The sequence below is a fragment of the Saprolegnia diclina genome (genome assembly GCF_000281045.1).
Source record: "Saprolegnia diclina VS20 unplaced genomic scaffold supercont1.91, whole genome shotgun sequence".
Classification (NCBI taxonomy): domain Eukaryota; phylum Oomycota; class Saprolegniomycetes; order Saprolegniales; family Saprolegniaceae; genus Saprolegnia; species Saprolegnia diclina.
The window spans coordinates 53,753-75,961 of NW_008246158.1; the positions used below are offsets into that span (position 1 = coordinate 53,753).

Sequence of the window (22,209 nt, forward strand, 5' to 3'; positions counted from 1 at the left end):
CGACAACCCGAGCTTTGGCTACGTCGGCACGTGGTTTACGTTTGCGGGCATCTCGGTGCTCACGATTTTGCTGACGGTCTTTTGCATGTTTGACAACAATGACGAGGCGAGCGTCATGGACAACGACTTCAAGGCCAAGCTCGCCATGGAAGACGACGACGTGCGCAAGTCATTTGTGAGCCAGATGGAAGAGCCGATCAACGGTGACGATATTGGCGCCAAAGCGTAGACATCTTGTGCAGTGTATATAAAATTTGTAATTTCTTGGATCGTTCTTGTCTGCGTGTCCGCGTATCCGGATGCGTTCGGATGCGCGAACGGTTTCGTTTGATGCTGAACGGACGGCTGTGAAGTTCCTCGGTTGGGTCCGACATCCACTCTTCACGGTTCACCGACTTAAAAAATGGAGCCTGAGCCATTATTATATTGGCTTTTGGAGTCGGCTCGACGTCTCGAGCCGAAGTGTGGAGAGTGCTATGTCCGAGCCAACCTCAGACTACTTTTGGTGCTCGGCGCGTGGAGTACGCCATGAGGCGGACCCCTCAGAATGAAGGACCTTGCATGTTTACCCGTGATATTCTGCGGCTTCCTCCAAGGACCAGCGCTGGCTTCGCACCACGTCAAGGGATACTATTACTACACTAGTAGCAGTGCTTGATTCTCTTGCACCAAGCAGACCTGAAGTCTATTTATTGGTTCTTGCTCGTTTGATTTCACACTATCTCTGAGCGATCAACCGACAAAGTCGATATGTCAGGTATCCACCGCACCGGAAAAAAAGTTCAGAAATGGTGTCTTTCACACAGTCGCCAGCGTTGGTGCCAGGTGCGAGTCCGCTGTAGCAGGTTCGACGTTGCACACTGTACTCTTCCAGCACCAAACCGATCTCGCACGAACGTTCGCCCAAGTCCTTTCTTCAGGCCTTTGAGCGATGGCGGCGGCTATAAATATGGGTCCGTATCCGGCACAGCGCAATATATATTCGCGTGGCCATGCAATATGCGATTGCGCAGCAATATATCGTTTCGATACCAGCACGCCGGCACACCAACGCGTGTACGCAAGCAGCACGCTATCGCTTCGTGGCGCCTACGGGTACGTTGTCGTCGAGTGCGAGGGGCGTCTTGTTGAAGGGCGCGGCCGTGCGTGTAAGGGTATGAGTCCGGATAAAGAAGCGCGGTTCAATATTATAATAAATATGAATATGTGGGTATTTTTAGCGATCTTGCCGTTTGGTGGCAGTTTGCATTTCGACGGTCGAGACGAAGATGAACATGCAGAATATGAAGTGCGTGGTCGTCGGCGACGGCGCCGTCGGGAAGACGTGCGTGCTCATCTCGTACACGACGAACGCGTTCCCGGGCGAGTACATCCCGACCGTCTTTGACAACTACAGCGCCAACGTCATGGTCGACGCCAAGCCCGTGAACCTCGGTCTCTGGGACACGGCCGGCCAGGAAGACTACGACCGGCTGCGGCCATTGAGCTACCCGCAGACCGACGTGTTCCTTATCTGCTTTAGCGTCGTGAGCCCGGCCTCGTTCGAGAACGTCAAGGCGAAATGGTACCCGGAGATCCAGCACCACGCGCCCGGCGTGCCCTTCATCCTCGTTGGCACCAAGCTCGACTTGCGCGAAGACGAAGACACGGTCGAGCGCCTGAAAGAGAAGCGGTCGGCGCCCGTCACGCACGAGATGGGCGAGGCGCTCAAGAACGAGCTCGGCGCGTTCAAGTACCTCGAGTGCTCGGCGCTCACGCAGAAGGGCCTCAAGCAGGTGTTTGACGAAAGCATCCGCTGCGTCCTGCAGCACCAGAAGAACCCGAAGAAGAAGCGCAGCCACTGCACGATTCTATAGACACTTCTTAATTGCCTTATCTGTATACGACCCTTATGTACCCCGACGCACATACGCATCGAGAGCGAGCTGGGTTGACCGGCAGGTTGTCACAGGATCGCGCCAAAGTTGTCGGCCATAATGGCTCTAAGATCGCCGACTGAGATGACTTCATATTGGCAGTGTACCGTTTTGGTGGCCCGTCGATCAAGATGGCGCCGCCGTATTGCACGCAAGTTGGAGGTTACTAGTACTGGGTTTATTTTTGCGGTTCCGTGTGCTGATATTTATAGCCGACTGGCAGTTTCTGTCGGCAATATGTGCCGGCTGCCGGTATATGTTGACTTGGGGTTTGTGAGTGGATACTTTGTTCAAGTCTAACCCGACCACTCGCTATAAATAGATTGTATCTTGAAGTTTGTATCGAGCGGGGGTTGCCTGAATCGGCGACGGTTCATTCGCGGCTTTTCCCGGTATGATCCACACCACGGGCGGCGGCGGCTTCGCCACGACGACGCAGGACCTCGTCAAGCTCATCGAGACGCCGAAGGAGCACTTTGGCGACCACCTCGCAACGCTCGGAGGCATCGAAGGCGTCGCAGCCACGCTCAAGTCGTCCTTGGTCGCGGGTCTCGATAGCAACAATGCGCAGGACCTGCAGGCGCGCGAGGATGTGTTTGGTCGCAACTACATCGAGCCCGAAAAGTCCGCATCGATTCTTGAGCTCATGTGGGAAGCCTTTCACGACTCGACGATCATTGTACTGACCATTTCGGGCACCATCTCGATCATCCTGGGGTTTGCCGTGCCGCACGAAGGCGGTAGCGGGGCCGACTGGATCGAAGGAGCTTCGATTCTTGGCGCTGTCTTTCTCGTTATTACGGTCTCGGCTGTCAATGACTACCAGAAGGAGAAGCAATTCGCGGCCCTCAACGCAATCAAGGAAGACGAGAAGATCAAGGTCATTCGCAACGGCGTACCCGCCGAAGTCTCCAAGTTCAAGCTTGTTGTCGGCGACATCTTGCGCGTTGACCTCGGTGATATTTTGCCCGCGGACGGCCTCGTCTTTGATGAGAGCGACCTCAAGATCGACGAGTCGGCCATGACGGGCGAGACCGACCTCATGAAGAAGACTCGCACGGGGATGGCGGCCATGTTCAGTGGCACGCGCGTGATGGAAGGCGTCGGGAAGATGCTCGTCACGTGCGTCGGGGCGCATAGCCAGAGCGGTATCATCTCGACGCTTGTCGCGGGCAAGGGCGAAGCCGGTAAGAAGGACGAAGCCAAGAAGAACGGCCCGCGCGACGACAACTGCAAGGTGGCGCCGGCCAAACCAAAGAGCGACGACGACGAAGTGTATGAGGCGGAAGAAGAGAGCCCGCTTCAGGGCAAGCTCAACAGCCTCACGGTGGCCATTGGGAAGGCCGGCACGACCATGGCGGTCATTGTTTTCCTGGCGATGGCCGTCCGCTTCTCGATCGAGACGTTTGTCCACGAAAGTAATTCGTGGGACACCAAGTACTACTCGACGTACCTCGGGTTCTTCATCACGGCGATCACGGTGCTCGTCGTCGCGATCCCCGAGGGCCTTCCGCTGGCAGTGACGATCTCGCTCGCCTTCTCGGTCAAGAAGATGCTCAAGGACAACAACCTCGTCCGGCACTTGGACGCGTGTGAGACCATGGGCTCGGCGACCACCATTTGCTCGGACAAGACGGGCACGTTGACAACAAACCGCATGACGGTCATGCAGTGTTGGCTCGGCGGGCGCGAGTACTCGGCCGCGACGCAGCTCCTTGGCGAGATCTCGGATTCGATGAAGGAGGCGTTCAGCCACAGCATTTGCCTCAACTCGACCGCTGAGATCCTTCCGCCCAAACGTGACACTCTTGCAAGATGGCGGTAGCTCATGACTCGGAATCTCTAGTGCCGGGGCAGCCGTTCGAGCACACGGGCAACAAGACCGAGTGCGCGCTTCTCACCTTTTGCAAGGAGCTCGGCATCGACTACAGCAACGTCCGCAAGGAGCAGCCCATTCAGCATATGCTCACGTTCAGCAGCAAGAAGAAGCGCATGAGTGTCGTCGCCAAGCGAGGTACGCGCTAAACGTATGGCCATGTGTCCGACACAACGATCGCGGTTAGGTGTCAACGCGCGAGTCTTTTGCAAGGGTGCGACCGAAGTAGTCTTGGGTCTGTGCAGTAAGATGAAGCGTCTCGACGGCAGCGTCGCTGAGCTCTCGGCCGCCGATAAAGAAGAGATTGGCGAGAAGATCATCGACAAGTACGCAAGCCAAGGGTACCGCACCCTTTGCCTTGCGATCCGGGACCTCGACATCTCTTGCGACCAAGTCAAGACGTGGTCCGATGACGACATTGAGACGGACCTTACATGCATTGCGATCGTCGGCATCGAAGACCCGGTGCGCCCCGAGGTGCCCGAGGCCATCCGGCTCTGCCACCGCGCCGGCATCATCGTGCGCATGGTGACCGGCGACAACATCATGACGGCGCGCTCGATCGCGGGCAAGTGCGGGATTCTCAAGGCTGGCGACAACGCGCTCACAATGGAGGGCTCCGAGTTCCGGAAGCGCGTCCTCGACAGCAACGGCAAGATCATCCAGTCCGAGTTTGATAAGATCTGGCCGCACCTCCGCGTCCTTGCGCGCTCTTCGCCCAAGGACAAGTACACGCTCGTGACGGGTCTCAAGCAGACCAAGCTCATGCCGTACGGGCCGCAGGTCATCGCCGTCACGGGCGACGGCACGAACGACGCACCGGCGCTCAAAAAGGCGAATGTGGGCTTCGCCATGGGGATCTGCGGCACGGCGGTCGCCAAAGATGCGTGCGACATTATCTTGATGGACGACAACTTCACCTCGATCGTCAACGCCGTCAAGTGGGGCCGCAACGTCTACGACTCGATCGCCAAGTTTCTCCAGTTCCAAATCACCGTCAACTTTGTCGCGGTCATGCTCGCGGTGCTCGGTGCGCTCATTCTCGAAGAGTCGCCGCTGAGTGCGATCCAGCTGCTCTGGGTCAACTTGATCATGGACACATTTGCGTCGCTAGCGCTCGCGACCGAACCACCGACGGCCGCGCTCCTCGAACGCCGGCCGTACTCGCGGACAAAGCCGCTTCTGAGTCGCTTGATGGTCAAGCACATTGTGTGCCAGGGCCTCTTCCAGCTCATCGTGCTGCTCATCATGCTCTTCCAGGGCGAAGTCATCTTCGATGTGCCCTCCGGGCGTCGGGACGACATCCAGGGCTCGGACAAGCGCTCGATTCACTTTACGATGCTCTTCAACACCTTTGTGTTCATGCAGCTCTTCAACGAGCTCAACTGCCGCAAAATCAACGACGAAGTCAACATCTTTGTCGGTCTCCTCGACAACGCTCTCTTCTGCGGCATCTCGGTCGTCCAAGTGTTCTTTCAAGTGCTCATTGTGCAGTTTGGCGGCGTCCCGTTCAAATGCCTCCCGCTCAACGGCGCGCAGTGGGGCTACTGCATCTTCATCGGCGCCTTGTCGCTGCCACTGGGCCTGCTCTTCCGCTGCCTCCGTCTCCCTCGCTGGATGTCCTTTGTGCTCTTTGACGACGAAGGCGCCTCGGAGGCTGAAATGAGCCAGTGGGTCCGCGGTCTCAAGCGCGTTCGGCAGCAAATGGAGACGTCGCTCTTCAAGGCAAAGTGACGAGACGTAGGCTCCCTTTATACACCCTACATGGAGACATAAACTACCCATCAATGTATATATATATATGTATGTGCACATAGTTGTCGTGAATACACGGACAAGAGTGAACATTTGCCGATTTTAATATTATAAACGGTATATGCCGTTTTTAATGCCGCGCGGGTGCCTATTTTAATTTAAATCAGGCATGTGCCGATTATAAGTCTGACGTGGCATACCTCTGACAATGCATATTTTGAATATCGGGTTGTAGAGAGAAACTTCATTTTACCGATTTGATGGCGACGACTAGCGTGGACCTCCTCGCCGAGCTGCAAGGCCACTTGGAGCGCGATGCGTACCAGAAGGCCATTGACGTCTGCAACAAGAGTACGGCCGCATGCGTCTCTGGCCATGGCGTCTCATGCGCTCCTACGTAGTCGTGGCGGCAACGCCCAATGAGGCGGCGGCGTACAAGGCCAAAACGATTGCGCTCATCCGCTTGAACAAGGTATGGTCGCCACCGCTGCATGGCTGCGCTCACGCTTTCGACCATATAGCTGGACAAGGCGCTGGAGGTGGCACAGCGCTTCGACTACCTCAAGATGGAAGCGGCCTACTGCCACTACAAGCTCAAGCGCGTAGGATGCAAGATGATGGACAACGCGTTGCTGACGCGTGGGCGTAGGAGACCAAGACGCTGGAGATCCTTGCGACGGTGCCCGAGAAGACGCCGGCGGTCTTGCACTTGCAAGCGCAGGCGGTACGACGAATCGATCTCTCGCCACAACGCTCTTATCGCTTGCGTAGCACTACCGCCTCAACCAGTTTGACGCCGTCATCTCGATCTACGAGGCGCTTCTTGCGCAAGCGGCGCCGTCGGACGATACGGTCGAGCTCAAAACCAACTTGATCGCGGCCTACACGGCTGCCGGTCGCGGCGCCGAGCTCGCGGGCCGCCACAGCTTGACGACCGACGACAGCTACGAGATTGCGTTCAACAAGTCGTTCGTGGCGCTGCAGAGCGGCGACGTATCGACGGCGGCCGCCCACGTTGCCGACGCCGACCGTACGCCTCCCCATCCTCGACCTGTCCAGTAACCCCTCGTAGGTCTGTGCCGGTTGACGCTCGCCAACGACGGGTGCTCGCCGGCCGAGATTGAGCAGGAGGCGCTCGTCGTCGCCGTTCAGCGTGCCTACGTGCTCCAGCTCCAGGGACGCGACGACGACGCGCTCGCCGGCTACACCCACGTCATCCAGGCCAAGTACGTCCCCATCCATCTACTTTGAATCTCATGTCGCTGCAGGCCGTCGGACGCGACTCTCGTGGCCGTCGCCAGCAACAACCTTGCGACGCTGCAAAAGCACCACGACCTCTTCGACTCGATCAAGCGGCTCAAGGCCATTTCGAGCGAGACGCTGACGACCAAGTGCTCGCCCGCGCAGCACGAAGCGGTCCTCGCCAACCTCGCGCTGCTCTGGTCTTGGATGAAAAAGGTATCTACTTGGTCGCCGCTCTTATGACGATGACGTTAGCCGGACGAGACGCGCGAGGTGCTTGCCGCGCTCAAGACGGCGTTCCCGGCCACGGCGCTCGCCGCGCCCATCCAGCTCCACGCAGTGCTGGGCTCAAGCGAGTCTGCGCCGTCGTCGGAGGCGCTCGCCCGCGCCCGCGCGACGTTCGAGGTAATACCTCGGCCGTGCCAATACCAGATCTGATATATCTCAGGCGGATGCGAGTATCAACGGCCGGCTCTGCCTCGCCCATGTCCTCGTCCTCTTGAAGGAGTTTGGGGTCGCGGCCGACACGCTGCGCTCGATCGCCGAGATCGCCCACAGCGCCGGTACACAAGCCGAGCGATATCCATTGGTGACGCGCCGACGTAGGCACGGTGGCCACGCTCGTTGCGCTCTACGACCGCGCGGGCAACGCGGGCGCCAGCCAAAGCGTGCTCCACGATGCGCTTGCGTTCCATGCAGCCCGCGATGCCACGTCATTGGAAGCGCGTGCGATCGAGGTTGAAGCTCGATACATTGATACTTGTTGGCCTATCGCTGGGTCTAGGAAGGCGATGGCGCGTATCAGCTGGCGCAGGGCAACTACGCGGCAGCGGCCACGCGCTTCGAGAGCCTCCTCTCGACGGGCGCGCTCACGCCTGAGATGCGCCTCCGCTGCCTCGCCAAGCTCGTCGTCGCCTTGTACGCTTCCTCCGCGGTTACGGTGGACGCCTGATGCGATCATAGGTCGTTTGTGGACGCGTCGGCGGCCGAGGCCCGCAGCAGCCTCCTCCCGACCATCGCGGCCGCGTCGACGGACCCCGAGGCGCTCATCAAGGCGCGGTCGCACAAGCGGGCGACGGCGATCCCGGCGGCGCCGACGAGCAAGAAGCGCGCGGCCGACAACCCGGAGCGCATCGCGCGCAAGCGGGCGGCGCGCCGCGCCAAGCACATTGAGGCGCTCAAGGCCAAGCCCGACTACAACCCGCTCATCCCGCTCCTCAAGCCCGACCCCGAGCGCTGGATCCCGCGCAAGCAGCGGTCGCGCGGCAACCGGCGCAACCGCAACAAGTTTGTCGGCGCGCAGGGCTCGGGCATGGGCTCGCAGAAGGACGCGGCCAAGCTCGACGCCGCAGCGCGCGCGGCCGCCAAGAAGGTGGCGCCCGTCGAGGCCAAGGGCCGCGTTGTCACGGGCCCGTCAGCCATGGAGCGCAAGGCCGCCGCCCGCAAGCGCCGCTAGATACTCGCACGCTTCGATTACCTTGCCTCCTGCACTAAAGAACCACGTCTGTGTCCAGTTTGTGCCCTGTCCGTGTCTTGTCCGTGTCGCGTCGCCTGCAGTCGGTCGTCGATGGAGAGGAGGGATGCTACGTCGTCGTCTTGTTCTCTATTACATCCTGCTTACACGGTCGTGAAGCGCGGGGCCTTGTCGCGGAGGTAGTAGAGCTTGGCGCGCCGGACCTTCTTCTTGCCGTTCGAGATGAACTTCTCCTTGAGCACCTTGACGGAGTGCAGGAGCGGCGAGTGGATAAAGATCTTTTGCTCGTAGCCGCACTCGGCGATGTGGTTGCGGATGATGAAGGAGCTCGAGAGGCCGCGGTTGCGCTCGCCGATGACGACGCCCTTGACGCGCTGGATCTTGGTCGTCGTCTTGTTGAGGAGCATCTCGACCTCGACGGCGTCGCCGGGCTTGAACTTGCCGAGGTGGTTGCGGGCAAAGCTCTTGGCGACCTCCTCTTCGTTGAGCTGCTGCATGAGGTGCGCAGCGCGCTTCGCCGGGTGCTTGAGCTTCCCGCTGAACTGTGGCACGGCCGTCGAGAAGCTCCGCGAGATGATCGAGCGCAGCATGGTTCTGGAATGGCAGCCAAACGCTTGGCGTCGATGGGCCTTGGATTATTGCCAATGGCATCGCGCCATCGTATTTGTTTTAGCCAATGGCCTCGCGTTATTAATCATTGTTTTATTTGCGATACCAACATCAAGTAATGATTATTGCGTCTATTATATTAATTTGAATCGTTTTGGCCAATCCAAAGGTAGGAAACAGGGTCCGCCAATGCACGTCCAGCGTGTCGACCATCGCCCAATCAAATCGCACATTGTTAAATTCGGCACATGGACGATGGCGTGGCACCTCGAACGTCGTCGTCTCGCGCTGACGAACGGCAGCACGGCCATTGAGTGGGACAAGCGTGATACTATGGCAGATGTATACATCCTGCAATATACCCTTGTGGTCGCATCTTACTTTGCTTGCATGGACGAAGGAGCGCAACGTTGGGAGCGGCTTCGCCAGACTTCGGCTCACTATAATGGTTGCATAGATACGGCTGCAACTGTCATCCCAGCTCATCTATATGTCGCAAGTACTTGGCTCAAATACGCTCAGGCTATTGCCAGGAATGATCTTTATATCGCTGCCCACAGTCGGGCCCTCCGAGGTGCTTGCCGACGCAAAGGCGCAGGCGCTGGTTGACGCAATGGCCTGCCAAGAAATGGCGGCATCTGCCACATCCAAGACAGCCAATCCTGGATGGCATCACGCTTGAAATCAGCCAATCACAATCGATGTCTTGCGTCATACAATGAAAAAACAACAGAAGCATACAAATATCAAGGTATCCCTTCATATTATGCGCGAGCTATTTCAGCCAATGGCCTTGCGCATATCCAGGGACGCCAGGAAGCTTCGCATTCCCCAACTCGCCCGACTGCCACCATGATTGACCGTGCCCTGAACGCGCTTCCGATCCGCGAGGGCGGCAAGGTCTTCGTCGGCGTCGTCCTCGGCCTTGGCATCTGCGCCGCGCCCATGGTCTACAGTACGTTCGCCTTCTCTTCCTCCTCTCTCGTGCCAACGGTTGCTCGACTAGAGACGCGCCGGGGCCACGACCTCTTCTCGCAGGAGAAGCCCCAAGCCATCTACGATGCCGAGATCAAGCAGCAGTTTGGCGACATCAAGAAGGAAGAGTAAATCGTCATACTATGCATAGAACCCATGTTGTCTTATTGTCGACTTATGCCGCATGCCAGGAACGTTTAGTCGGTCTTGTTGGCGTCGCCCCACGCTTGGACTGCCGCTAGGAAGGCGCCGATACCTGCAGCCGCCATCATGAGTCCTCGTCGTCCTCGACATGCGCGTACCGTCGCCGCGCATGAGCTGCGCGTGCCCGGCGTTGGCGTTCAAGCCAAAGTTGCTCAGAATCCCGTTAAAGTTGGACGAGTTGAGCGCGTGGCTGAGCGCGCCGACGCACTGCCGCAGCTGCGGCGTCCGCGTCGTCGAGAGCAGCTCGTGCGGGTTCTGCAGCGTCTCGGGCAGCAGTGGCAGCAGCGCCGCCTGCACCTGAGCGTCCTGAAGCAGCGCAGTGACCGCCGCCTGCTGCAGAAGCGCCGTGATCGACACAGGGCGCGTCGGTGCTTGTTGCACCTAGCCATACAGCGTACGTTGGTGGTGTTTTGGATCTTCCCATCTACGTTGAGGGCGGCGGCCATTGCGCGCTGCAGGTCGGCCAGCTGGATCGACGGGGCGGCCGGCGTCGGGACGGTGGTCGGTGCAGGGACAGGGGCTGAGGGCGACACTACAGATCAAGAATGGTTGAGAAAGGGAAATCGATTTCGAGTGTTATCGGCTAGGGCGACTGCGGACCTTCGGTATCGTGGGCCGCGTCGTCCTGGACGTCGCGCATGCTCTCTTCGATCGCCAAGCGCAAAAGCTCTTCCTCCGTCATGTCCTCCATGTTGACGTCTTCGTCGTCTTCGTCGTCCTCGTCTTCGTGGGGCGATGTCGGGACGGCCGACGGCGCAGGCGACGTCACGGCCGACGCGGTCGCTACACAAGCATCATCATGAGCCATCGTATGGTTCATAGCCCATATTGCATCGTACAAGGGTTGGCACTCGCGCCCGTGCTGCTGCCCGGCGGCATCCCCATGTGCTGCAAGATCTGCTGGAGTTCGGCCATCTGCACCGTGCTCGAGCCCGCGCCATCGCCCGCGCCGTTGCTAATCGCCCTACCATGACCACCATTGAGGGCACATGTGCAACACGAAGTAGGGTACCCGAGCATTTGCATGATGGCGTTGTGGTCCAGAGGCGCGTTCGGGTCACTGCCATTGGCATTGCCACGGCGCGAGGCGCCCGACGCCGGCGCCGCCGTCTGCGCCGTGTTCATGAGCTCGTCCACCTTTTTGGCTTGCTCGGCATCCTTCGAGCTGTCCTTGTTCTACGATCCAGCTTGCGTGAGCGACGACATGCCTATGGGAATCTGACCTGCATCCAGAAGAGGAATCGCCGCGGCGAGCCCTTGTACTGAAGGACGTAGACACGGTCGTCGGCGCGGCCCGTGTCGACCTTCTGAAACGAGGCGTCGTTGGGAAAGATGATAAAGTCCTAGTTCGCCCACCATGAGCCATCCGAGAAGGCGGCAAGCGTGGGCTCTACATCAGCGACGACGCCCGTCGTGCGGTTCTTCCACTTGAAGTGGAGCAGCTGGTCGTCTTCGCGGACGAGGAGGATCTTGCCCTTCTGGAGGTCGGGCGTCACGACGAGCTTGGTGCTGCCGGCCTCCTTGGGCGTCGCCGTCATCTTGCCAGCGTTGAACTCCACCAAGGACGCCTACATGACGGGCTAAGGCCATGCTCATGGCCTTCCTCGCCGCCTACCCGCGCGCCGCCCGTCGTGCCAAAAGCCGGAAACATGCTGCTATCGTACGGACACAAATGCGAAATGGGATCTGCTTCGAAAGGGACGCCTCCGGATTGGACAAATATCTGACGATTTCGGCGAATCAAAAGGCGCCATTAAGGGATCCTCCCAGCTCGCCCGATGCGACCGGGCCAAGCAGCGCTGGCGCGTGAGCAATGGGCCTGCAGTCGGCTCATGCGACTAGCAATGTACAAGACTACAATCCCTACGTGCTATCGCAGGCCCTTCACGGACCTTATCCTATGCCCATGGTATGACCGTGGCGTCGTTGCTGCCGGCAGTCCGCATGATGGGCTCGAGACGACATGGAGCTCGCATCGTAGCGGCGGAAGCCAGGGCTGATGGACATCAAGTAGCGCAAAGCGGCGGCTCATGCGAGATGCAGCGCGTGCAAGATGGCGGCCAGCGTCGCCGAGTGCGGGTTGGCCTTGTACGCCTTGGTCGCTGCACGCACCTTGTCGAGCGCAAAGCTGTGGCCTTTGGCCATGACCGCTGCCACGATACGGGGCGAGGACAGGAACTAGTCGTCGTCGTCATCATCAAGCAGCATGGACTACGGCTACCTGGCAGACTTGGGTGACGTTCCGGCGCTGTCGGCCGTACGTGCATTTCTCGAAGTCGACAAAGACGACTCGAGCACCGACGACGATGATGTGGCGCATTGGGTGGCTCATCTCGGCCTTGTTGATGCCGAGCCGGTCGAGGGCGTAGCACTAGGAAGGACGATGTGAGGTGCAAGGTACTGCAAGCGGCAATTCTGCAGCGCACTTGGTACAAGACGCTGCGGAGAAACCAGAGTGCGTCGCCACGCGACGTCGATGGGGCCTGGAGAAAGGCGACAGCGTCGACGCCGTCGGCGAGGAATTCGCACATAAAGTACCCGTCGCCGGCGCCAAGAAGGCGCGGCCCCATCGAGATGCGGTTAACGATGCGAAGCCACTTGGTCTCCTTCTCAATGACCTCGATCCCATGCCCGTCGAGCTTCTGCACCTTGACCAAGGCCGTCCGAAGCTTGTTGACGAAGAGCATGCCACGCTTGCCCGACGCGTAGAACTCGAGCTCCATGGCGCGACCATCGGGCTCGCAATGCGTCGACGTCACGCGGGCCAGCGCGGCCACGCCCTTCGTCTCGGCCTGGACGAGCGCGTCGATCTTGGTCGGGTCGAGCTTCCAGGACGTGTAGCGCGCGAGGTGCTTGGAGGTCGTCGTCGTTGGCGCGGTGGGCGCATGGGCTACCGGGTCTGGCCGGCGCATGCCATAGGCCGTCTCCATCGCATGCAGAGCATCGTCTTCGAGGCAGCGCCGGAAGCTCGGGAGCATGAGCAGCAGCGAGCCGTCGTACTCCATCGTCTGGGGTTTCCAGCCGATTAAAATACAATGGTTCGATCCACGTAATAAAATAAATATTTAAATACTTTCGTGATGGTGTACTGTGGTTTTGTATGCATAATTCGCGCGTTGGAATAAAAAGACACGTGTTTTGGACAAGCTGCGCGCCAATTTCGATTTTTCCTCGGACCCCACAAGTGGCTTGATGCTGTGGGTCGACGCGCACCGCCCGACGAGCCTCGACCGCCTGGACTTCCATGCGCCGATCAGCGACCGCCTCAAGCGCCTAGCGGCCTCGGAAGAGCTGCCCCATCTGCTCATCTATGGGCCCTCGGGCGCGGGCAAGAAGACTCGCGTCATGGCGCTCCTCAAGGAGCTCTATGGCCCGAACGCGCTCAAGACGCGCCTCGAGCACAAGACGTTCAAGCACCCGACGCAGTCCAAGAAGGTCGAGATCACGACGGTCGCCTCCAACTACCACATTGAGATGAACCCATCCGACGTTGGCAACGACGACCGGCTCGTGGTCCAAGAGGTCATCAAGGAAATCGCCATGTACCGCTTGGCCGACACGAACGCGCAAAAGCAGTTCAAGGTCGTCGTCCTCGTCGAAGTCGACCAGCTCTCCAAGGCCGCGCAGCACGCGCTGCGTCGTACGATGGAAAAGTACACGGGTTCGTGTCGCCTCATCCTCTGCTGCAACAGCCCGTCCAAGGTCATTGACCCGCTGCGCTCGCGTTGCCTTGGCATCCGCATCGGCGCGCCGACGCACGACGAGGTACTACTGCATCATCTTCCATCGTCTTATGGTGCAGTAGATTGTCAGCGTCCTGCAAAAGGTCTGCGTCAAGGAGAACCTCACGTTCTGCGCGCCCTTGGCCATGGAGATTGCGAAAAAATCCGAGCGCAACCTGCGCCGCGCGTTGCTCATGCTCGAGACCTGCCGCGTCCAAACGTACGAGAGGTGCCATACCGTCCCATGCTCATGCGTGTCTACTAGCTACCCGTTCATGCCCGACCAACCGATCCCGCTGCCCGAGTGGGAAGAGTACATTGCCGGTCTCGCCAAGGACGTGCTCCAGGAACAGAGCCCCGGGAGTCTCCTCAAGGCCCGCGACAAACTCTACGAGCTCCTCTCCAACTGCATTCCGTCCGACATCATCCTCAAGGTCCTGCTTCGCGAGCTCACGTGTCGCCTCGACGACGACCTCAAGCACGAGCTCGCCCACTACGCCGCCTACTACGTCCGTCCATCTCCACCTCCTCATCTCCTTACCCTCCATGTAGGAGCACCGCCTCCAGTGCGGCCAGAAGGCCATCTTCCACCTCGAAGCGTTCCTCGCCAAGTTCATGACCATCTACAAGAAATTCCTCCTCGACTTTTACATGTAATTAACTGACATCTCCTACTCCAGCGCCTTGGTCCTTCGCCGCTTGAGCGCGCGAAACGTGAGCTCGTTCTTGCGGTACGCCTTGAGCTCGAGTTGCTCCTTGCGCGCCGCTTCCTTTGCCAGCACCAGGCGGGCTTCCTCGTCTTGCTGGCGGCGCTCCTGCTCCTTGCGGTCGTACGCCGCACGGTCGACCATGCGCCGCTTGAGCGCCAGCGACGGGCTCTTGGCCTCGGTCAAGGGCTTGGTCGATGGCGCGACGCCGACGACGTGCGTCGAGAGCATGATCGGCGTCGCCTTGACGCGCATCTGGTTGCGCAAGTCGTCTTCGGCCTTTTCGCGGAGGACCTGCATGTGCTCGAGATGGCGCTCGTGGAAGACGTCGCCGGGGCACTGGAACGGCGCGGCAACTGTCAGCGGCGTCTTGGACTTGACGACAAGCGTGGTGCCCGTGACGATCGGCATTGGCTGCGCCTTGAAGACGCGCTTGGCGTCATCGTCCTCGAGCTGCTTCTGTTGACGCGCTTCGAAATCCGCCTTGTACTTGCGGTGGCGCTCGAGCGACTTGAGCGGCGGCGTCTTGGCTTGCACCGTCGATAGCGGCGACCGGCGCGTCTTCTTGAGCGTGCTTGGTTTATGCAAAGACGTTGGTACTGGCGACGCGTGAAACTGCTTGGCAAGCTCGATCGCGTCTTCGTCGACTTGTGGCACCGCCTTGCGGTACGTCGCTTGCATCGTCGCTCGCTCCATCGTCATGAGGTGGGGCGCGGCCGCGATCGTAATTGTCTTCTTGGCTACGTCGTGTGGCATTTTGGTGTGCAGTGGGCGCGCCACGAGCGCTTCCGCCGTGACCACGGGCGTCGACGGGTCCATGTTCTCCTTGTCGTCAAAGCGCGGCTTCTTGGCGCGGTGCTTGGTCTCTAGGAAGGGCGACGCGGGTACCGTGCGCTTGAACGTCCGGGCTGGCGACGCAGCGCGGGGCTTGCGGCACACGAGATCGGCGGCCGAGATCGGCCCGTTGTTGGTGGTTTCGGCCTCGGTGACGTCGCTGCGACGGGCGCGGGTCGCAGTCTGCAGGAACGGCGAGTGCGCCGACGTTCGGCGCAAGGGCTTGGAATGTGGGATGCCAGTTACGCGGTCGGGGCGCGCGACAAGCTCCTCGGCGGTCAAGAAGGCGGCCTTGCGGTCGCACTCGGGCGTGCACGGGTGGGTTGCGTCGTGACCAACGCAGCGCAACGCACCGCGCTTGGTGCTGAGCAGCTCGGGCGTGATCGGCAGCGTCAGCGGCTTGGTGGATCGCTCGACCATTTGGTGCGTCGACTGCTTCTGCGCGACAAGTCGGTACTTTTCATTGCGAAGCTTTTCCTTTTCGAGCTCGGCGCGGCGCGCTTTGATGGCTTGGAGCTCCAGCGACGTGTAGCTGAGCTTGGCGTTCGCCGGCTTGTACGGCGTCTTGACAAAGGCCGTCTTGGCGTCCTCGCCACGAAGGTACTTGGCGTCTGCGCTCGGCGTGTTCAGATCAAAGTGGCTCGGACCGTCAAACGAAATGTCCCCGCTGAACGCACCCTTGGCTTGCGGCGTCGTGTACACTGCGTCGACCGAGGCGTCTGAGGCCACCAGGTTGGTCTTGGCAGGTGTCATGAGAGCTTCCGGCGCCTCGGGCTCGGTCCCGACAGCGACATCATGGAGGATCTCCTCGTGGGCAGGCGCTTCAAGCTCAGAAGCGGCAGTCTCGTCGGTCGCCAGGGTGACAGCGCTCTCCTCTTCAACCACGACCGGGGCTTCGTTGACGGCCTCCTCGACGTTGTTGACGTTCATATATGGCGCTTCGTCGTCTTCGCGGGGCTCTTTCTCACGCATCGGCTCTTCCTCGGCGTCATGTGCTTCGCCTTGGCCGACGCCCTTGGGGTCTTTGCTGGTGGCGTCATCCTCGACGGCTTCATCTTCAGGCGCAGACTCCATCACTAGAGCTTCGTCCATGTGCATGTCTTCCTCACGCGCTGCCTCCATGAGGCGCTCGGTCGGCGCGGGCGCGATGGCGGTCCGGTCGTCCGTCGTCATCCAAAATCCACTTGTGCCCTAATTCTTTGAATTTGGGATTTGAAAATTCAAATCGAACCAATCCGCGGGCACTGTTTCCAAATACTCACTGTGGATTGGCCAAAATCCTTGGCATTTCCATCCCAGCCAATTTTGACCAATCCCCATCTGGTGCACGCTATCTGCAACGTTGCACTTAGCCAGTGTGCCAAGTGATCCAGCCAAGCCTGAGCCAAGCCGACGATGCTGGCGACAAGGATGATGGGACCCGCTTGATGGCATGTTGCTCTCTCTATGATCATGGATGCATGGTGTCGGCTCTGGACGTGGAAGTGATGAGGCCGTCGGCCATGGCGGCAGCGAGCAGGCGCATATGCCAGGGCCTTCCTGCACGACGAGACTACCGCTCACAAAGCAGATGGATGGCACGTGCGATAGCCATGCTGGTCATGAGCCACATGAGCTTGGCCTGATCGTTGCTGCTCTACCTGCGAGATCGCTGTCCCTGCGGTCGGTCGAGGCTGCCACGCCACCGCAATCGCTGCTAGAGCGAGCCGCCACCGAAGCTGTACATACAGGATCCTGTAGCTGAGCCATATGCGACGACGAGCGACACCTGCATGGCGTGGCGAAGCCGAATCAACATGCAGTACTTCTGGATTCGTCGTTAATAGCTGCTCTTGACGAGGAGCGGGTAGACGCGGATCGTATGGAAGATGATAATGAGCGTCACGACGGCCATCGGGATGAACGTGTCGTTGAGGAGGTGGTCCATGCCATGGAGACCGGCGAGACTCACGGCGCCGTCGCCGAGCGCACGCCCGAGCGTCCCGGCCTCGGTCGCGAGGAGACCGGCGTTGAACGTCCCGCGCGCAAACGACTTGGGAATCGTCTTGGAGAGAAGGCTCATGTTGACGCCTTCGAGCACGTTCGTGAAGACGTAGATCATGATCGCGCCAAAGATGTACTGGTACACCGTGTACGTCGCGGCCCAGACGATGATGCCAATGATACCGACGAGCATGAGGATCTCCGAGTACAAGATGAGCTCGCCGTCGAGGTACCGGTAGCTGAGCCAGCCGACGAGGAGGTTGGACGGGAACATGAGGAGGCCGAGGAACGCGAGGAAGATACCGGCCGAGGTGGAGCCCCAATGGAAGTACCAGTCGACGATGCCCGTCGCGGACGTGATGAGAATCTCGAGCACGAGCTTGAGGACGACGTAGATGCACAGCGTCGTGACCACCGGTACGTTCTTCCAGAGCGACCCGAGCGACGGGCCGGCGCTCAGTGACGCGCGCGTCGTCAGCGGCGTAAACTCCGAGGCCGAATTCGTGCGCCCCGACTCGAGGGCCACCATCGAGCGCGTGCGTTCGGCCATGATCTTGTCGCGCGCCGAGCGATCCGGCTCGATGAAGAGGAAGAGGACACCAAAGAAATAGATGGTCCAGACCGCTACACCAACACCGTAAGTCTCTGGATAGTCGCATCAATGCAAGGACGTACCGCACATGAGCCAGCCGGGCGACGTTACGATGGTCACGAGCGCGCCAAAGATCTTCATGTCCGGGAGGTAGTCGAGGGCGGCGGCGGTGGCCGGGCCGGCCGACATGCCCAGCGCCGAGTATGTGACAAACAAAGCCGACCCGATCGTGCGTTCTTCGCGCGAGTAGTTGTCGGCAATGTATCTAATGTAATCACGATAGTATCCAGGATATATCCAAAGATGCGTGGATACCGTCGATTGATGGAGCGGGCGCCACCGAGACCGTTGAGAACACGACCGAGAAGCACCATCGTAAAGCTGTTGTAGGTCAACGCGAGCGCGTAGAGAAGGTTGCCGACGATGAGGCAGCCGGTCGAGAAGAGCAAGGGCGACTTGAACGACTTGTTGGCCCACCACGAGTAGACGACCGCTGACAACATCGACGAGACGGGCGTCATACCGACAACGATACCGCTGAGCGCGGCCGAGCCGCCGAGGAGCTCGGCGTAGTCGCCGGCCGTGGGCGCGACGATGTAGTAGTTGGTCATATACAGAAACGTGCTCATCATGTTGAGCCAGCGCGAGATTTCGGACGGCTTCTGCGCCTTGAAGGCCGAATACACGACCTCTTCTTCGTCCTCCGAGAGGTCCGAGTCGAAGATGAGCGACTGTGCGGCGATCGCCTTGGCGTACCGCGTCGACTGGTGCAGCCTACGGACGATGAGACACACTGTGGTAGGCTGAGCGGGTTGTCATACCGCTGGCGGGCGACCGAGATCTTGTTGAGAATCGGTTCGGTCTCACTGATCGAGCGCTCCATCTTGACGATGGTCGTCGACGACGACTTGTACGAGGGCGTCGGCGCGCCGAGCGGCGACGGAAGCAAGCCGAGTTCGGCCTGGAGCGACTGCAGGTCCTTGAGCGCAACACGGATCGTCGCAATGATGGCCGAGATACCTACAAGTAGATTCCATGTCAGCTCATGCAACCACAGCTTGAAGAGGAGGGCGTAGTACCTTCGTCGTGGTAGAGCTGCTGGAGGTGCGAGACGTTGGCGTCGACGCGTGTGCTAATGTAGTTGTCCGTGATCTTGTGCGCCTTGTTGTTCTTGTCGTGTTTCTTGAGGATCTTGCGGAGACCCGTCGCGTTGAGTTCGACGTAGTGCAGCAGATGCACGAGCTCCTCGCCAATCTTGCGGTACCCGTCGGCGAGGGTCGTGATGGTCTGCGCCTCGGACGCATACTGGAGCGACTGCTGCGCTTGGCGGTACGTCGCAAGCCGCTGTGCAAACTCGCCTTGCTTGGCCAGGAAGAAGAGCACGATCTTCTCGATTTCCGCGTCGAGCTTCTTCTCAAACTCTTGCTGGAGCTCCTTGCGCGTCTCGGCCTCGCCAAACTCGGCGATCTTGGCCTGCGACTTGGGCGAGAAGAGCGGGTCGTTCGGGTCCTTGGAGCGGAGCGTGAGCTTCTTCAGGCTCTTCTTGAGCTGACGGTACTCGAGGTATTGCCTACATGCTGCATGAGCTACCTATCCTTCGCCTCGGCCAGCAGCAGCGCATGCGATGGGCTCCATAGCGACGCTCTTCCCGCGCCACGGAAGGCGCCATCGTCATGCGTCGCTGCCATGGTCCATGCAGTAGACAACGTACCCTTCCCACTCGGGGTTGACGTTGAGCAGCAGCTTCTTCCCAAACTTGACCATCGCCGCTTGCTTCCCGTGGACAAGAATCGAAAATGAACCTCGGAGCATCGGGGGCGCATCCGGATAATGTCCGGATACGCAGCTTGGGTTTGTCCCGTATGTCCCACTCCACGGAAATAGCGTGCGACGCAGCCTCGCACCGCACTGTCCACGAGGGCAGGTGCGACGAGAGCCGTGCAGGTGCGTGGTGCTTGGTGTCGTCGCAGGCTACCGCTGCCTCGTCCTCTAAACAGTGGCGATGATCGCGTGAATTCGGCTCGACAGTGATAGCGACGGTTGTCCTGCAGTTGAAGAAACCGGTGGGAGCACCCTTGTCTCTGCAGCTTGCGTTCGACGTGTACTGTTACGCTCCTTGGGTGGCGCACGCAACGGCCATCGCACTGCATGTATATGACCTCGATCGCTCGCTCGACGCCGTTCTATTGACCCGCGACGTGGACGAAGCGGCGCACACTAAATGTGGATGTGGATATGAGGTGGGATATACTGGGACAAACCGACCCAAGTGGGTATACTGGGGCGCCATACAAACGTGGTCGACGCCCTCCCGCGACAAGCCAGGCGCGCGACCGGCTGGCGCGATGCCAAGTGCTTTCTCTAGCCAAATGGAATCTCACTGCATTACATAGCGGCCATTGCCGTGCGAACGTCACCCCTCGTTCGACTCGTCAGTCCTCCTGCAAAAGACCAGCTAATCGCCGGTTCCCACCGCCAATGACATCGCGTACACAGCTTATAGCTAAGGATGATTGGATGTAAATGGCAAGCAACTGATCGCAAAGTCGAGTGCTCGGAGCTGGCGCAAGGGCCAGGACGATGATGGGCTACTCTTCGCGCGGGTTCTTTGTAGAGTCCACGCTGTGTCGACACCGCGCGTTGGGGTCCGTGAGCTGGGTCCGTGGAGCCCGGGGACGCGGACGCTGGGCCACATGTAGCTGCACAACGGGTCTACACCTGGTTGATACGCGAGTTTGCACTTGTCCAAAGTGCAATATGGTCAAATTCAACTAAATGGCTCGAAATATTCACGCTGCAAGGGACAAGAGAACGGTCCACGGCGAGCTCCTCAGGCGTAAGGACAAGCAAATATTCGATGTGGACCCGTCGGTACTCCATCAACAAGCGAATCGACGTTGAGGAAAGGGTGGAGTGTCGTTGCGGCGGCACATCGCCACGCAGCTGCCTTCGTCGCCCGTGGCACATTCCTGTGGTCTACACGCACTAGCAGCGAGGATGGCTACTTGTGCCACGATCCCTGCGCAGTCTCTTCTTGTGACTGCACTCAGAACTTATTCGACAGAACTCACTCTTCATGACAGATCTTACGGCAAAATTTTGGATGTGAAGGTTGCTTACTACTGCGCCGCGGGGGCTGGAACGGTGAGCGCGATGCAAGCGACGTCGTTTGGCAGGCGGGGCGTTGTCGCCAGCGCGTGGATTTGCGATAAATCAATCGGGGCAAACGGTGCGACGTAGTGGGCGCGCCCGAGGAGCGGACGGACCGACGCTGCCTCGTCGCGCTGCGTGAGCTGCGCGTACATGGCCGCGGCTCGCGTGGCCAACGGTGACGTGTGGGGCATGAGCGACATGGTGCGCTGCGTGCACCGGTGTACGAGCTCGCGTGGCGACGCGGCGGCAATTTCGTCTGCGAACAAAGTGTCTGCGATGCTCGCAGACAACAGCAGTGCGTTGTCGTGAGGCGCGAGCTGGAACACCTCGGTGCGTCCCATCAACGGACCGGCGTCGGGCGCGGCACGCACGCGCGCAGGGCTACGAAGCAAGTTGGCCTCCAATAAGTCCAATCAGTTTCTAGTTGTCAAGTGCCGTACGTGTGGAAGCCATGGAGGACCGACGACGACTCAAAGACAATGGCGTGATCCCGGACGACGAGCACCTTGGCGCGGCCGAGCGTGTAGACGTAGAGCTTGTGCGTCTCGGGATGCGCGAACGCCACGCTCAGCGAGGCTTCCGCCGTCGCATCCTGCCCGCGGAACGCTGTTCGAGCTAGATCGACATTGAGAAAGAGGTACTCACGAACGCCTCATGCGCGCACCTGTCGTGATCGCGACGCCGACAACATTCGTGACAGTCGCCTCGTCGATGACAAGGGCGCTTGAGGCAAGCGCACCGCAGGCACTTTCGAGCGCTTGAACGAGAACCCGGGCAAACCTGCGCTTCAACCATGAGCGTGCTTGTATCCAGTAGATAGAAGCCACGCACGCAAGGGAGCTGCGTGACACCCCCCGCGATAGAATGCCATACGTGGCACCGTGCGCGAGAACCACCGAGTGGTCTTGGGCGTTGTAGTGGCACGCGACGTCAAAGGCTCGGGCGCTTGGAAGATAGCAGGACCGTGCGCGCTGGACACGGGTGGTGTCTCGGGCTTCGTACAGCGCGCTCGTCGACTTGCCACGGCCTCGCTGCTGCATCGCTGCCGTGGTCTTGCGCCGCGAAGACGGCGCCGCCAAGCAAGGTACCATCGACAGGTCGTTCGCAAAGGTCATTTCCGAGAATGGCTCGGGTGGCGCAGCGATTTTCAGAAGGGTTCGAACGCAA

At 59.7% G+C, this 22,209-nt stretch overlaps 12 protein-coding genes across 12 annotated transcripts in view; 6 read left to right on the forward strand and 6 right to left on the reverse strand.

The window, feature by feature from the left end:
* SDRG_15406 (hypothetical protein) overlaps positions 1–279 on the forward strand; it is a 1,429-nt gene extending 1,150 nt beyond the window's left edge. Inside the window, exon 2 of the mRNA XM_008621577.1 lies at positions 13–279. Coding sequence (XP_008619799.1) covers positions 13–229 — 217 coding nt within the window. The 3' untranslated portion in view covers positions 230–279. The remainder of the gene's footprint in view (positions 1–12) is intronic.
* Positions 280–1,251: 972 nt separating this feature from the next.
* Positions 1,252–1,908, forward strand: SDRG_15407 (Ras-like protein Rac1). The gene has a single exon (XM_008621578.1). It carries the CDS (start codon positions 1,269–1,271, stop codon positions 1,854–1,856), a length of 588 nt encoding a protein of 195 aa, XP_008619800.1. The 5' UTR covers positions 1,252–1,268; the 3' UTR covers positions 1,857–1,908.
* Positions 1,909–2,310: 402 nt separating this feature from the next.
* SDRG_15408 (hypothetical protein) lies at positions 2,311–5,608 on the forward strand (the record flags this gene model as incomplete). Its single annotated transcript, XM_008621579.1, has 3 exons — positions 2,311–3,715; positions 3,763–3,930; positions 3,980–5,608. The coding sequence occupies 3 exons, from the start codon at positions 2,311–2,313 to the stop codon at positions 5,524–5,526; spliced, it is 3,120 nt and encodes a 1,039-aa protein (XP_008619801.1). The 3' UTR covers positions 5,527–5,608.
* A 90-nt stretch (positions 5,609–5,698) lies between these two features.
* Positions 5,699–8,316, forward strand: SDRG_15409 (hypothetical protein). Its single transcript, XM_008621580.1, has 12 exons — positions 5,699–5,898; positions 5,949–6,019; positions 6,069–6,149; positions 6,197–6,271; positions 6,319–6,577; positions 6,620–6,773; positions 6,816–7,005; positions 7,045–7,194; positions 7,238–7,352; positions 7,396–7,526; positions 7,574–7,707; positions 7,753–8,316. Exons 1-12 carry the CDS (start codon positions 5,808–5,810, stop codon positions 8,243–8,245), a joined length of 1,944 nt encoding a protein of 647 aa, XP_008619802.1. The 5' UTR covers positions 5,699–5,807; the 3' UTR covers positions 8,246–8,316.
* Positions 8,317–8,406: 90 nt separating this feature from the next.
* Positions 8,407–8,853, reverse strand: SDRG_15410 (50S ribosomal protein L19; the record flags this gene model as incomplete). The annotated part of the gene is made up of 1 exon (XM_008621581.1): positions 8,407–8,853. The coding sequence occupies one exon, from the start codon at positions 8,851–8,853 to the stop codon at positions 8,407–8,409; it is 447 nt and encodes a 148-aa protein (XP_008619803.1).
* Positions 8,854–9,685: 832 nt separating this feature from the next.
* On the forward strand, positions 9,686–10,021 carry SDRG_15411 (hypothetical protein). The gene is made up of 2 exons (XM_008621582.1): positions 9,686–9,827; positions 9,879–10,021. The coding sequence occupies exons 1-2, from the start codon at positions 9,725–9,727 to the stop codon at positions 9,977–9,979; spliced, it is 204 nt and encodes a 67-aa protein (XP_008619804.1). The 5' UTR covers positions 9,686–9,724; the 3' UTR covers positions 9,980–10,021.
* SDRG_15412 (hypothetical protein) lies at positions 9,984–11,702 on the reverse strand (the record flags this gene model as incomplete). The annotated part of the gene is made up of 9 exons (XM_008621583.1): positions 9,984–10,103; positions 10,150–10,432; positions 10,480–10,583; positions 10,652–10,834; positions 10,891–11,015; positions 11,064–11,227; positions 11,275–11,394; positions 11,446–11,619; positions 11,667–11,702. The coding sequence occupies 9 exons, from the start codon at positions 11,700–11,702 to the stop codon at positions 10,045–10,047; spliced, it is 1,248 nt and encodes a 415-aa protein (XP_008619805.1). The 3' UTR covers positions 9,984–10,044.
* Positions 11,703–11,849: 147 nt separating this feature from the next.
* On the reverse strand, positions 11,850–13,072 carry SDRG_15413 (hypothetical protein). Its single transcript, XM_008621584.1, has 3 exons — positions 12,478–13,072; positions 12,273–12,422; positions 11,850–12,229 (listed from the first exon to the last, which is right to left on the reverse strand). The coding sequence occupies exons 1-3, from the start codon at positions 13,054–13,056 to the stop codon at positions 12,080–12,082; spliced, it is 879 nt and encodes a 292-aa protein (XP_008619806.1). The 5' UTR covers positions 13,057–13,072; the 3' UTR covers positions 11,850–12,079.
* A 149-nt stretch (positions 13,073–13,221) lies between these two features.
* Positions 13,222–14,452, forward strand: SDRG_15414 (replication factor C subunit 3/5). The gene is made up of 4 exons (XM_008621585.1): positions 13,222–13,816; positions 13,857–13,993; positions 14,039–14,282; positions 14,326–14,452. The coding sequence occupies exons 1-4, from the start codon at positions 13,244–13,246 to the stop codon at positions 14,428–14,430; spliced, it is 1,059 nt and encodes a 352-aa protein (XP_008619807.1). The 5' UTR covers positions 13,222–13,243; the 3' UTR covers positions 14,431–14,452.
* On the reverse strand, positions 14,445–16,487 carry SDRG_15415 (hypothetical protein; the record flags this gene model as incomplete). The annotated part of the gene is made up of 1 exon (XM_008621586.1): positions 14,445–16,487. The coding sequence occupies one exon, from the start codon at positions 16,485–16,487 to the stop codon at positions 14,445–14,447; it is 2,043 nt and encodes a 680-aa protein (XP_008619808.1).
* A 618-nt stretch (positions 16,488–17,105) lies between these two features.
* SDRG_15416 (hypothetical protein) lies at positions 17,106–19,672 on the reverse strand. The gene is made up of 6 exons (XM_008621587.1): positions 19,601–19,672; positions 18,969–19,459; positions 18,711–18,909; positions 18,205–18,663; positions 17,973–18,154; positions 17,106–17,921 (listed from the first exon to the last, which is right to left on the reverse strand). Exons 1-6 carry the CDS (start codon positions 19,651–19,653, stop codon positions 17,134–17,136), a joined length of 2,172 nt encoding a protein of 723 aa, XP_008619809.1. The 5' UTR covers positions 19,654–19,672; the 3' UTR covers positions 17,106–17,133.
* Positions 19,673–21,008: 1,336 nt separating this feature from the next.
* Positions 21,009–22,133, reverse strand: SDRG_15417 (hypothetical protein; the record flags this gene model as incomplete). The annotated part of the gene is made up of 4 exons (XM_008621588.1): positions 21,009–21,423; positions 21,483–21,657; positions 21,707–21,822; positions 21,916–22,133. The coding sequence occupies 4 exons, from the start codon at positions 22,131–22,133 to the stop codon at positions 21,009–21,011; spliced, it is 924 nt and encodes a 307-aa protein (XP_008619810.1).
* Positions 22,134–22,209: the final 76 nt, after the last annotated feature.

Excerpts from the sequence above, each read along its gene's own strand:
- SDRG_15407 (XM_008621578.1), top strand. The coding sequence starts at position 1,269 with ATGAACATGCAGAATATGAAGTGCGTGGTCGTCGGCGACGGCGCCGTC.
- SDRG_15409 (XM_008621580.1), top strand. The coding sequence starts at position 5,808 with ATGGCGACGACTAGCGTGGACCTCCTCGCCGAGCTGCAAGGCCACTTG. Across the intron at positions 6,020-6,068 it reads CGCTCATCCGCTTGAACAAG|CTGGACAAGGCGCTGGAGGT; the intron begins GTATGGTCGCCA and ends TCGACCATATAG. Across the intron at positions 7,527-7,573 it reads TGGAAGCGCGTGCGATCGAG|GAAGGCGATGGCGCGTATCA; the intron begins GTTGAAGCTCGA and ends CGCTGGGTCTAG.
- SDRG_15411 (XM_008621582.1), top strand. The coding sequence starts at position 9,725 with ATGATTGACCGTGCCCTGAACGCGCTTCCGATCCGCGAGGGCGGCAAG. Across the intron at positions 9,828-9,878 it reads CGCCGCGCCCATGGTCTACA|AGACGCGCCGGGGCCACGAC; the intron begins GTACGTTCGCCT and ends TTGCTCGACTAG.
- SDRG_15413 (XM_008621584.1), bottom strand. The coding sequence starts at position 13,056 with ATGGAGTACGACGGCTCGCTGCTGCTCATGCTCCCGAGCTTCCGGCGC. Across the intron at positions 12,423-12,477 it reads TCCGCAGCGTCTTGTACCAA|TGCTACGCCCTCGACCGGCT; the intron begins GTGCGCTGCAGA and ends CGTCCTTCCTAG. Across the intron at positions 12,230-12,272 it reads ACGTCACCCAAGTCTGCCAG|TTCCTGTCCTCGCCCCGTAT; the intron begins GTAGCCGTAGTC and ends GACGACGACTAG.
- SDRG_15414 (XM_008621585.1), top strand. The coding sequence starts at position 13,244 with ATGCTGTGGGTCGACGCGCACCGCCCGACGAGCCTCGACCGCCTGGAC. Across the intron at positions 13,817-13,856 it reads GCGCGCCGACGCACGACGAG|ATTGTCAGCGTCCTGCAAAA; the intron begins GTACTACTGCAT and ends ATGGTGCAGTAG. Across the intron at positions 13,994-14,038 it reads GAGACCTGCCGCGTCCAAAC|CTACCCGTTCATGCCCGACC; the intron begins GTACGAGAGGTG and ends CGTGTCTACTAG.
- SDRG_15416 (XM_008621587.1), bottom strand. The coding sequence starts at position 19,653 with ATGGTCAAGTTTGGGAAGAAGCTGCTGCTCAACGTCAACCCCGAGTGG. Across the intron at positions 18,664-18,710 it reads ATCTCGGTCGCCCGCCAGCG|GCTGCACCAGTCGACGCGGT; the intron begins GTATGACAACCC and ends CATCGTCCGTAG. Across the intron at positions 18,155-18,204 it reads GCCCGCTCCATCAATCGACG|ATACATTGCCGACAACTACT; the intron begins GTATCCACGCAT and ends TGATTACATTAG.